Source organism: Oreochromis niloticus, linkage group LG10 (genome assembly GCF_001858045.2).
Source record: "Oreochromis niloticus isolate F11D_XX linkage group LG10, O_niloticus_UMD_NMBU, whole genome shotgun sequence".
NCBI lineage: Eukaryota > Metazoa > Chordata > Actinopteri > Cichliformes > Cichlidae > Oreochromis > Oreochromis niloticus.
This window is the reverse complement of record NC_031975.2, coordinates 3539380-3552555: the sequence shown is the minus strand read 5'-3', so window position 1 is coordinate 3552555 and position 13176 is coordinate 3539380. Positions and strand designations below refer to the sequence as shown.

The 13176-nt window shown below is 40.9% G+C and overlaps 1 protein-coding gene across 4 annotated transcripts in view; it reads left to right on the top strand.

Moving 5' to 3' along the window:
• slc8a2a (solute carrier family 8 member 2a) overlaps nt 1-12742 on the top strand; it is a 30981-nt gene extending 18239 nt beyond the window's left edge. For 3 of the 4 annotated variants that reach the window (XM_013274184.3, XM_025910977.1, XM_005454583.4), the window contains 8 exons: nt 1377-1655; nt 3587-4021; nt 4262-4623; nt 5011-5114; nt 7894-8006; nt 9527-9626; nt 10643-10909; nt 11046-12742. In XM_013274184.3, coding sequence (XP_013129638.1) covers nt 1377-1655; nt 3587-4021; nt 4262-4623; nt 5011-5114; nt 7894-8006; nt 9527-9626; nt 10643-10909; nt 11046-11422 — 2037 coding nt within the window. In that variant the 3' untranslated portion in view covers nt 11423-12742. Of the gene's footprint in view, nt 1-1376; nt 1656-3586; nt 4022-4261; nt 4624-5010; nt 5115-5615; nt 5634-6220; nt 6224-7893; nt 8007-9526; nt 9627-10642; nt 10910-11045 lie in introns of all 4 variants that reach the window. The other variant, XM_025910978.1, reaches the window with a different exon arrangement.
• The last annotated feature ends 434 nt before the right edge of the window (nt 12743-13176 follow it).

Sequence of the window (13176 nt, the reverse complement as noted above, 5' to 3'; positions counted from 1 at the left end):
GCCAACTCCAGGCCTCGAGGGCCGGTGTCCTGCAGGTTTTAGATCCTACCCTGGGTCTACACACCCAAATGATTAGTTCATTACCAGGCCTCTGGAGAACTTCAAGACATGTTGAGGAGGTAATTTAGCCATTTAAATCAGCTGTGATGGATCAAGGACACATCTAAAACCTGCAGGACAGCGGCCTTCGAGGCCTGGGTTTGGACACCACTGCCATAGGCGGAGGAGAAGAGGACTCGTAGGGGTTTGCATTCTGTGGAGGCAAACTTGTAGTTTGTGCTGGCACCTGCAGACAGGATCGTACCTATATTTTTCATCTAAGAAGGGGTCCCCTTTATGAAAGAAACAAAAATGCGAATGGAATCTCCTGAAATGAATTCAGGTCTCCAACACATTTATTCCGGATATTATCACAGTTACCTTTTGTCAGCAGATTAGACATGTGACCTTCCTGACTTCGTACAGCTGACAGCAGTCCAGCTAAACAACAATAACAGCTGGTTATAAGCCAGTGTTACCCCAGCTAATGATAGACTAGATTATTCCAAAAAGCACACGGGTTGGTTACATTCTCACATAATACAAGAGAATTCCCTAAGTGTCCAAGTCAGCAATGGTAGATCCACTTCAAGGAAACTTTCACTAACACTGGCTAAAAGCAGCTAGCAGTGGCAAAAACAGCAGTACTTATGGAGGGAAAAGTTGAGGATATCTTCAACAACTCACTGCAGTATCACTGTCGTCGGTCAGAAGTATGCGTCATTGACTCATACCATCTCACTGGACTCTTTTCACAAAGTTTTACAGCCTCCTCCAGAGGCGATGTAAGGAGACGTAAGAAAACAGGATTCAGTTCAGTTCACCTGAAAGATCAATAATACTCATAAAAACTACATCGCTGCATGGCAGAAGGACAAAGCGAAGCGTCACATGACTGAGCTGCAGACACAGAAGTGGTGGCTCACTGTTGCACTTTGCAGTGTTCATGTATGGACGACAGATTAGCAAGAAAACGATTATTTAGATCAACATCTGAATTCTGCTGTGGAGAACAAAGGGAAACAGTGGAAAATATAAGTGGCAAGAACCTTCAAACAGATGGGGGGATCTTAAATACTGAATCTCACATGACATTCAAAATATTACAAGCTGTATTACAAGGTTTGGTAGATCCTCATTTGGTAACCCTTTACACATCCACAGTCTGTATTTTTAGATTTGAGGTTTTAAAAACTTGTTGCAGATGTTGTGTTTCTAAAAATCACCCAAACATCCAATTAGCTAATGAGCACCCAAATATGTACACATAACTTTTATTCTATTTTTAATATATCAAATGAGTAAATGATTATTTTTCATGTTGCCTGCATAATCAGGTGTGGGAGGCCATAGTGACGCTGCTGTATTTTCCGGTGTGTGTGATCTTGGCTTGGATCGCTGACCGCCGCCTACTCTTCTACAAATACATGCACAAGCGTTACCGTGCTGACAAGAGGCACGGCATCGTGGTGGAAATGGAAGGGGACCCTGCTCCAAAAGGCATTGATGTGATCATGGACGGAAAGCTGTCAGACAGCAGTGCATGCCCTGGAAACTCCTCCACTGTTACGGTCTCTGTGCAGACAGGCAATGAACTAGACCAGAACAAAGATGAGGTAAGACTCAGGCAAATGTGTTATTGAGCCACTCAGACTGAAGGCTTTAAAATAGTGGGTTTTTTCTCCATTAATTTCAGGTTTAACATCTGTTTTGTTTTAGCTAATTAGAACTCTTCTCCCTGTAAGGGTTGGCGCAGATGATCATCATCCTTATCTCACCCTGTTTCTAGCACCAACCCTCAGCATGTCCTCCTTCACTACATCCATGAATCTGCTCTGTGGTCTTTCTTTTTTCCTCCTGCCTGGCAGATTCAAAATCCTTTGTCCAATATATCTTCTATGCCTCTTCGGCAGCTGTCCAAACCATCTCTATGTCCTCTAACCGCTCAGCCTGATCTGTCCCTCTGATATACAGTTGTTGTCAAAAATTTGCCTACACTCGTCAATGACATGAATGTCACAATAAGTTTATTTTTCTAGTGATTTCTTTGACTTGTTCTTCATCCAGACTGGAGTAATTATACAGCATACATCTTTAATGACTAAGAAACAAGCATTGGGATGCACAAGTTTGACTTTGTTTGACTTTAATCCACTCAGGGTCAAAACTTTGCTTGTATTCTCACTAATATTTGGTTAACAAGTTCCACCTCAACCAGGTACTTTTGGTAGCCATCAACAAGCAACTGCCATAATTCTGACTGGATATTTGACCAGTTTTAAGCAAAGTCAACAAATTTTGAATAGGATTTGGGACTTTGGAGAGGCCATTCCAGTAACCTGATGTTACCTTTGCTTACTTTAGCCATTACAAAACCAGTTTTGATGTGTGCTTGGGATCATTATTCTGTTCAAACACCCAACTGTGACCAAGTTTCAACGGTGTTCAGAAAGCCTTACCTTTTACTCTTCCCAACATATGTCTTTGTTTCATCTGACCATAAACTTTTGTCCAGAAGCCATTTGGCTTGTCCATGTGGGCAGCTGCACATTTTAGTGAAGGAGCATGGGCTTATTTCGTGGTCTGCACCCTCTCAGTCTGTGGTGATGTCAAATTTGTCACACTGGTCTTCCAGGAGCTCTCCAGTTCCTCTCATCTGAACGTGACAGCTCGGGTCTTCTTCTAGATTGTGGCAAAGTGGTCACACATCTAAATAATTTGCAGTTATGTACATTGTTTGAACTGGTTATCTTTGAGTACCAAAGCTCCTACCCTCAACCGTATTGAAAATTGCTCCAGATCTGTGCCGAGAAACCAACTAATTTAAGTGACCGCTACCAATTCTTCCAAGAAGTGTGGCCAAAAGTATGCTAAAAGCTTGTTGATGGCAAGCCCACTAAAATGTAGCCAAATATCAGTGGGGGTGTATGTATGTATTTTCATGTTAATGCTCATGATGAATGCATGTAAACTTCTCACCGCTACTGCACACATTTCTAATCAGTTCATTTCTATTTAGAGCTCAGTGAGTTTATAAACAGTCATATTTAATGGTCACAGTAGACATTAGTTTTTAGTTTAGTTTCACTTTATTAAAGACACACATTGGGTCCATGGCAAATAAAATAAATACAAAGTACATGTATTATTGAATAGCGGCAGTTCATTATCACGTTTCCTGAGGCAATAAGATTTTATCTCAGTTGGAGTCTCAATGAGGGAATAGCAGAAGAGCAGACAGGAGGCATCTGAACAGCAGGAAACTGAGCAGCAGGTGTTACCAAAGTTTTTCTTTGTGAACCTTTGTCAAAGAAACAACTACATGTTTTGTCATCACAAATTAAGATATTTATTTTTGTTCTGGTGTGAGCATCACTCTTCGCATCCCCACTGCAAACCCTGTCTGGATAGTTACAATAAAATCTCTTCTTGTAAGACACTGCTGAGCAAATAGTTTTTAAAGGGCATTTTTACATAATATTAAGCAACATAATTATCTGTGTAAACACAAGACTTAGTCTGACTACTAGTTCTCCTGCTTTGACAGGTTGTCCGCATCTTGAAAGACCTTAAGGAGAAACACCCAGACAAAGATCTGGACCAGCTGATCGAGATGGCCAACTACTCTGCCCTGGTTCACCAGAAGAAGAGCCGTGCCTTCTACCGTGTCCAGGCAACTCGCATGATGATCGGTGCTGGTAACATATTAAAGAAACATGCTGCTGAGCACACGCGACGTTCAGGAGGCCACGAGACTGACAAGGCCACGTGCTCGCACATTTGTTTTGAAAGCTCCCAGTATCAGTGCACGGAGAACTGTGGCTCTCTGAGCCTGGGGGTGATCCTCGATGGGGGAACGGGTCAGAATACTTTCTACGTGGACTACTGTACAGAAAATGGTTCTGCCAATGCTGGAGCAGACTATGAATTTACTGAGGGAACCCTGGTGTTCAAACCGGGGGAGACCCACAAAGAAATCAAGGTAAGAAAAAAAAAGTTAATGTTAGTGTCAGCGTTTAACGTTTATTGTGTCAAACACAAAAGTTGCTCTGGAAAGGTGACCAGGAATCTACATTTCTCCCCTATAATTAGGGTGTCTGTCAGTGGGATCCAAAAATCTGTCATTCTGAGAATTTAATTGTAGTGAATGTCTGCAATAAAATGGTTAATGACCACGTGCATCTGGAAGGAATGTAACTTCATAATACTTTGCTCTCTCCAGGTGAGGATCCTGGATGATGACATCTTTGAAGAGGATGAGCATTTCTTTGTGCGCCTTCAGAACCTGAGGTTAGAGGAGGGTGGAAATGAAGGGACCGGGACTCCACCCAAAGGGAGACTAGTGGAGCCGCTGGTTGCCACGGTCACCATCTTGGACGACGATCATGCTGGCATCTTCACCTTTGAGCAGCACGTGCTGCGGGTGAGTGAGAGCACTGGCATCCTGACGGTGACTGTGTTGAGGAACTCGGGGTCCAGGGGCACAGTTGCTGTGCCGTACCATACGGAAGATGGCAGCGCCAAGGCAGGAGTGGACTACGAGGAGACCAGAGGGGAGCTGGAATTCACCAATGAACAGACCAGGTAAGGTATAGTAACATAGAGGCAATGACTGGGAGATAGGGGGACACTGTTAATCAAGCTACAAGCTATAAGCTGTCATTCCTGACATCTCTACTTTGGCTGCGGTGCTAAACCTCAAGCCTATATTTATTTTTCACCTCAAATCACACAAAGTGACAAATAAAAAAAATGTTTGCTTGAAATTTTAGAAATTTTATTAAAGTATTCACAGTAAATTCAGTTCATTGGACATTACCTATGCATGTTACATATATATAGGTGCAGATGTTTAGGAAGCAGAGACTGTTGTATTTCTGAGTTTTTCTTCCTGTGTAAAATCACAGAACTGTTCTGTTATAGAAATAAGTGTGTGTGTGTGTTTGTCTGTGTGTGTGCTTGTGTCTTCAGTCAGACATTGCGAGTGTGCATTATAAACGTGGAGGAGTATGAAAAGCAGGAAAACTTCTTCATTGTGCTTGACAACCCCAAATGGCTAAAGCGAGGACTCTCTTGTGAGTGTGTAATTATTTCAGATTTCATTTTTAATGTTTAAGTGACTTCTCATGACTCTGTTATTTAAAAAAAAATTAGTATAAAATAACAGTTGTAGTCTGTTTTTCCTTTCTCGTGTACACTAATAGAAAGCAACAGAGCGCATCAATGTGCAAGATCAAGTATCAAAACAGTAACAACAACACACGCAGCTGAATGCTGCAAGTAACCGAAGATAACACGCAGGCGTTCACTACTGTCTCTGTTTCACTGCAGCACAGACGCAACAGCTAATTATGAGTTTGGAGTGTGTTATTGTTTGTTCGTGTAATCTCATTGTGTCAGAAAGATGCAGAAATTGGATATGTGCATGCCAGTGGAGGGGAAAGAAGTAGTCGTGTATAAAATCATTATTGTGGAAGTTCAGAAGGGAAATGAAGACTTTCATTTTAGTGTAAGGCTGTTTTATCACAGCATGAAAATATTTCTTGTACTCAGTCATTATCTGTCTTTGTTCACAGCACTGCTGCTAAACCAGGGTAAGATTGTTTGGGTGTGGTTTTGCATGTTAAAGGTGATCTGTGCAGCATTTTAAAATAACTGGTTATTATTTTGAAATTCCAAATCCTTGGCTCTAAATGTGACAGTGGGAAGTGGTCGTTTTACACTATCAGCAGAAATTTGCATTTCTTGTTTTGAGCTCAGTGAACGCCCCAGCGCTTGCTTCTTTTTACACTCACTTTAGTACCTTACTGTCAATTTGTCTCAGAATTGCAATAGGCATAAAGACATCTGTAAAACATATATGAATACATTAACTTTTATTCCATGGGTTTGTGTTTTTTCATTAAAAAAAATACTGGCAGGGCCAGAGGATGAAACACTAAATGTGCTTGTGAAGAGGGCCAAACACTAGGGAAGTACAAGTAGAAAGACTGGAAAACCTGGCTAGCTTATGTGCAACCCAGGTGAGCACATTTCATTCAAGCAAGCAGAAACCATCTTTGGGCCAGGAAAACTCTGCTGGGAATGCTTTCCACAAGGTTTAGGAGTATGTTGATAGGTTTATGGGAATTTTTGATGATTCTTCCAGCAGCATATTTGTGAGGTCAGACAATGATATTAGACAGTAGGCAGTTGACCTCAGGTTGAGGTCAGGACTCTGTGCAAGTTCTTCCACACCAAACACTTCATCCATGTCTTTATGGACCTGGCTTTGTGCACTGGTGTGCAGTCATGTTGGAACAGGGAGGGGTCATCTCCAAACAATTCCCAGAGAGAATTATGACCTTGTTTTCTGCTTGGCCGTCACCTTAGCAGGAATGTTTGTCTACAGTGGATCCACTGTGAAGGCGCAATAAAACTCGGGGCCCACTTGTGATAACATTCTACATGCATGCATACAACTGGTGACAGGACTGATCTTGCTATGCTAAAGTGAGAACGTTATATTACTATTGCTAATGTGATATGATTAAAACATATGATTAATACATCAGAAAAAAATCTTCCACCACAAGCATTAAGAGCTCCTTTCATTGGAACTATGGGGGCCAAGCCTAGGCCCTGAAAAACAACCCCACACCATAATCACCCCTTCACCAAACTTTACAGTTAGCATAAAGCATCAGACAAGTAACGTTCTCCTGGTAACCACCAAACCCCGACTTGCTAGATAGAGAAGCATGATTTGTCTCTCCAGAGAACATGTCTCCACTGCTCCAGAGCCCAGTGGCGGTGTGCTTTACACCACTGTGTCTGACGCTTTGCATTGCTCTGGGTGATGTAAGGCTTTAATGCAGCTGCCCGATCATGGAAACCCATTCCATGAAGCTCTCTACACACTGTTGTTGAGCTAATCTGAAGGCCACATGAAGTTTGGAGGCCTGTAGCGATTGACTCTGCAGAAAGTTGATGACCTCTGTGCACTATGCACCTCAGCGATCTAAGTGTCCAAGTTTCTGTCGTTCCCAATTGCTTCCACTTTGTTATAATACCACTAACAGTTGCCTGTGGATATATTTATCAGTGAGGACATTTCACAACTGGACTTATTAGACAGGTGACATCTCATTATGGTACCACAGTAGAATACACTGAGCTCCTGAGTGTGAGACATTCTTTCACAAATGTTTGTAGAAGCAGTCTGCACGCCGAGGTGATTGAAACATCTGAATATAATAATTGGGATGGGTGAGTGAATACCTTTGGCAATATAATGTAGTTGGTGCACTGTACTGTGCACTTGTCTTCACACTCTGATGGTAAAATTTACAACCAGTAAATGGTTACAAATGCAGAAGCTACTGTATAACATGTTACATTGTCCCTGTTTGTTGGTGATAGCTGGTGGTTAGCTAAGCTGCTTCATTAATTATCAGGAAACTTTCGTGTAAATTAGATTTGTTCCAGTCAAAAACAGCTTTTTTTCTTCCTTTACTTTCCATTGTGCCTGGGTCCTTTGGCATGATGGACTGTTTCTCATGAAAAGAAGTTCACAGACGTTCACCTTTCTAGGACGTTTACCATGCCCAAAAAGCTCTGCCGCCCACATGTTTTGAGTGGGGTCAGGTCTCTAAAGAGCTGCTGGTGCAGAAGAGACCACTTTCTTAGCCAAGTTATAGATTCTTTTGAAATGCTGCTCACACACCTTTGAAATACGCCATACTTTGAAAGCGTGTGCTAGTGTGCTATTTTTCTTCACTATTGGCTTTAGGTTTGGGGCATTTAGCCTCAACTGAGGTGCGTAAGATATCATTAATGCTTGAGTAGTGATTTCCTGTCTGTGCTCTCTCACAGGGAATCCCACCCCTGAGGAGGAACAGGCCAGGAGGATCTCCGAGATGGGAAAACCCATTCTTGGAGAGCACAGCAGGCTAGAGGTCATCATAGAGGAGTCCTGTGAGTTTAAGGTGTGTGTGGAGTGAGTGGGGGATGTTTGTTTCTATATTATGATGCTCATACAAGCGTTACACTACCAGTAAAGTGACAGTTACTGACATTAAGTTATGTTAAACACATGCAGCCTGAAGAAGTTTACTTGCAAATTTGGAAAAATTTTAATTTTTTTTTTAACTTAAAAAATAAATGTGTAAGATTGTACAAGTATGTGGTTTTCTTCACTAACCTCCTGCTGCCTTGTTGTGCGTCAGAGTCCCAATGGAGTACTAGACCAGGTACAGTTTCTACTCACGCGCTGTGTTTGATGGGAATGATGAGACTTTCCTCACTGATACTCTTCCGCTTCCAAACTATCTAGTTAGGTTCATTCCATGTACCTGTATTTCCCATACATAGAAGGAATGTGTGTGTACATTGTGTATTGTGTAAGCACTGCTTGGCTAAGTCCATCTCATCTTGTACTGTGTATATACCCATCGGCCACTATATTAGGTATACCTGTATAATACCAGGTTCAAACCCCTTTTGCCTTCAAAAATACATTTATTCTGCATGGCAGAGATTTAGCACGATGCTGGACGCATTACTCAGACAGTTTGGTCCATGTTAACATGACAGCATGACTCAGTTGCTGTTGATTTCTCAGTTGCAAATCTCTTGAAATTTGCTCTGCTGACTGTGGAGGCGATTTGAGTACATTGAACTCATCGTTATGTTTAACAGTCAGGTTTGAGATGATTAGAGCGGTGTGACATGACACTCTATCCTAACATTTAGGATTATAAAGGGATGAAGGTGTGCCAAGAAAAAATACCTCACACTATTATATCATTACTGCAGGACTAAACTGTTAATTTAGGGTAGGATGGATCCACCCTGTCAAATTCTGACCATCCAAATGTTGCAACAGAACTAATTGGACTGATTAGAGCGGGCAACAGTTTGAGTTGCTGCTGCTTTCCTATCAGCCTGAAACAGTCTAGCTGTTCTGCTCTTCACCAGGGCAGGTTCACCCTGGCACTCATTGACCCGTCTTTCTCTGACCGTTCTCCTTAAACCCTAGTGTGAAGGAAAATCCCAGTAGATCAGCAGTTTCTCAAACAACCACACCACATTCCCTTGAATCACCTTTCTTCCCCATTCTGATGCTTGTTTGAATGTCAGCAGGTTGTGTTGACACTGCGTACATGCCTAAATGCTTTAAGTTGCTGCCGTGTGATTGGCTGATTAGATATTTATGTTAAAGAGCAGTTGAACAAGTATACCTAATTAAGTGGCCAATAAGTGTTGTTCATGTATTCTTATTCTCAATTAAAGCAATGAAGTAAATAGATCATTTAAATAATATTTATTCTTTTTGTTGTCCTGGTGTGTGTTAAATAACAAAACAAGTTAAAATGGAAAGACATCTGAGACGTGGTTTGAAAAAAGTCCTGAAACTGTGTAATGTGAACCCATCTGTTGTGTATGCATCCATGTAAGCAATGATTGTTTCTGCTTGATTACCAACATATTTAATTTGTTGCAACAGAACACTGTGGACAAACTGCTCAAGGATACAAATCTGGCCGTGGTGATTGGTACGCGCTCATGGAAAGAGCAGTTCATCGGGGCGGTCACAGTCAGTGCAGGTCAGCGGCATTTTTTATTTATTTATTGTTTTGCTTTTTGTTTCGTGTCATTTCTTTGGAGCTTCACTTGTAAATTTCTGAAATTCAGGTTTGCCTGTGAATCCGTATGCATGAAATTTATTGCACTGCATGTAATTTTATTACAAGACTTTGTGAACGTTATAATTTAGAAATGAAGACGTGTACTTTTGAAACCAGGTATGGACACAGTGTGGTCTGGGAAGTGTGGTAATGTCTCTGTGTTGTAAACAGAACTCTAAGTTAACTTCAACAATAAACTTTTGGCGGCTGAAACTGAGGAATGTACTGTAAACGTCACCTTTGCTCATGGATGTGAAAGATTTAAGATGCTTGAAATACTGAGCTGCAGATAGTCTGCAAGTTTTTGGACAGTGTAACATTGTTTTTGTGTAATTTTGCCTCTGCCCACTATAACTGTGGACTAAATCAAACCAGAAGAACAAACTTTCATCTTTAATTCAATGGGTTCAACAGCAGTTACTGCACAAAGGTTTCAGAAAATCTGATATTGATAGTTTGAGAATTACAGACATGTCAAAGTAATTTCCAAGTGCAGAGGGAGAAAACTGAAGATAGAAGTGGGAATATAAAACAAGAAATCTACTAAAGTGTTTCTTGTCACAGTTTTCTTGTTTAACCCTATAATGCCCTTTGTATCATATTTGATACATGAGTTTCTGAGACCTCTATGTCATCAACAAGATCAATACTTTGATCAGTGATCAATTTTAAAATGGTATGGACAAAACTTTTTTTTTTTGTCTAAAATTAACATTGTTGTTAACAAAAAGTTGCCAAAAACGCAGAATGTGTCAAATGCGATCCAAAAACGTAATAAAAATATATCATACACAACATGATATAGCAAAAACATTTTTGTGGATTTTGTAATGAGGATCAATAAATGTCTCAGTTATTTTTGCACCATTTGTAGGTATTGACGTCTTTTCTTTTTCTTGCCGTGTTTGATTTACTTTCTCTGTCTTGGTAAACAGGTGATGAGGATGAGGGAGAGGAGCAGCGAGTGCCCAACTGCTTCGACTATTTCATGCACATATTTTGTATCTTCTGGAAGATCCTGTTTGCTTGCGTCCCACCCACAGGGTACTGGAATGGCTGGGCGTGCTTCATAGTGTCAATCACTGTCATTGGTATTTTAACAGCCATTATCGGAGACCTAGCCTCCCATTTCGGGTGCACCGTCGGCCTGAGAGACACTGTCACTGCAGTGGTCTTTGTAGCACTGGGGACTTCTCTTCCTGGTTAGTGAGGTATTCTTGTTGTTATAGTTGTTGTTGTTGTAAACACTCTTGTATTGCAGAGGTTTGAATTAGGAAATGAATGTAAGAATGTACAGCTGATTAGCCTCATTCTCTAACTTGACTGTTTTTTTTTCAGACACCTTTGCTAGTAAAGTTGCTGCTACGCAGGATCAGTACGCAGACGCGTCTGTGGGAAACGTGACAGGAAGTAACGCAGTTAATGTGTTTCTGGGCATAGGAGTGGCCTGGTCTGTGTCTGCCATATACTGGGAAGTCAAAGGGAAGGTTTTCCGTGTGGACCCTGGATCACTGGCCTTCTCTGTCACGCTTTTCACCATTTTTGCCTTCTTGTGTATGGGAGTGTTAATGCTTCGCCGAAGGCCGTCCATAGGTGGTGAACTCGGAGGCCCACGCGTCCCCAAAGTCCTTACCTCACTGCTGTTCTTTGGACTCTGGTTCCTCTACGTCCTCTTCTCTAGCCTGGAGGCCTATTGCCATATACAAGGCTTCTAAACGAGCACAACTATGGAGAGTCATGCCTACACAATAACACACACACAAAACTCCCACTGATAAACAGTTGCCGTCATCATTTGACATCTGCTGCCATGGTTCAGAAACATGCATATATACACACCACAGATTCAACCACGTAACTCTGTGGCATCCACTGCCGGACTGTGAAATTATTGTGACAACACTCCTTCATTTTCACCTCATGAAATGCAGCGACTGTTTTTTTAAGAAAGCAGAATACATGTGAAGTCGCTGGATTTTGCTTGATACCTGGAGACTCGCAGGATTTGGTCGTATGTCTCCCCACACCTGTAGAGTCTCGGTCAGAGCTTATTTTACACAGGTGACTATTTCAGGCGATAATACACAGTAAGCTGCTCAGATACGTAAAAATAACAGTTGGAAGAAAAACTACTTTGCTTCAGAAACCTTGTTTGTTAGTTCGTTGTTGTCAGTATTCATGAATCCAGGTGATTTGAAGGAAGCCTGCCAGCCGCTCAGTAGCAAGTGAGTTTTTTTGACAGTCCACAGGAGAAGCAATAAGCTGCTGTTATGAAATATCTCCCACTGCTCAGTTGTGTGTCTGTGTTGCGTTAGGTGACATGAGGCACTGTTTGATGATAAGCGCACTGCACCTGCTTAGTTTGATCTCATTGTAGGCATTGATAATAGCAACACTACATGGAGCCAGTATTGAAATGTGAAATTGATAAAAAGTTACACAATGAATTTCTCATAAGCACCTTGTGTCTGCCATTTAGTTTGACTCCTTGAAAATAACGATTCATTCACCCCTCAAGTGTTATCTGTTTATTTATCAATGGTGTAATGTTATTGTATTTCTAATTTTATGTATTTGGACTGTTATTGGCAAAAGCACATTGTAATTTATTGTAAGTTGTCATAATTACATTTAAATTTTAACTGCATGTGTCTTGATCGGTTTCATCGCCCACACTGTTTTGTTTTTTGGGGGGGGGGTTTCTCTTCAAGTCCACATGAGCAAAGAAGCATACATGATATGGCTTATTGGGTTATATACTTATCTGTTCTGTGTTTAACAGATGCATTTTAAGTTTGTGCACCCAAAAAACATGGAAAGTGAGGTAAAAAATATTTTTCTCTCAAAAGAAAGAAAAATCAGTACATAATATAATAACATGTCACCCAGGTCAGACCTCAATTAAAGCCTAAAAAATTCACTACCTGAGATTTTAAGCAGAGCAAGATGAGTTACTGTTGCTGGGGAATAACTGGTAAATACCTCTTATTGTAGAGAAAAGTCACTGATAGTATTAAACGGTATGTGAAGAGGAATGTCAGCGTAATTTGTTTCCTTTTTTCTTTGTTGATTGATTAGAGGGAAGGTTTGTTTTGCACCATTTTTCTTTTTTATTAAACATAGAAAAGAATGAATGATTCACACACTGAACAACACCAGTGTCCTTATTTATTGAACCTAGTAGTGCATGACATTTCAAATGAAGCTGCCCATCATCAGACAGTGAAGCACGGGGGGGGTATTACATCACCTGTAATAGGTCACATGACCAAGACCAGTGACACTAATATCCAATGTAAACCACGTCTTAGACAAAGACAAAGATTTGGCAAATAATCTTCAAGTAATATATATTACCTTGGGATGGGTCAGTTAAAGATGGTGTTGACTTTGAAGAAGAAAATGTTTAAATAAAAACACTTTATGAAAGACTTTCTACAACCCTGGATTCAATAGCTTGTAGAACCAT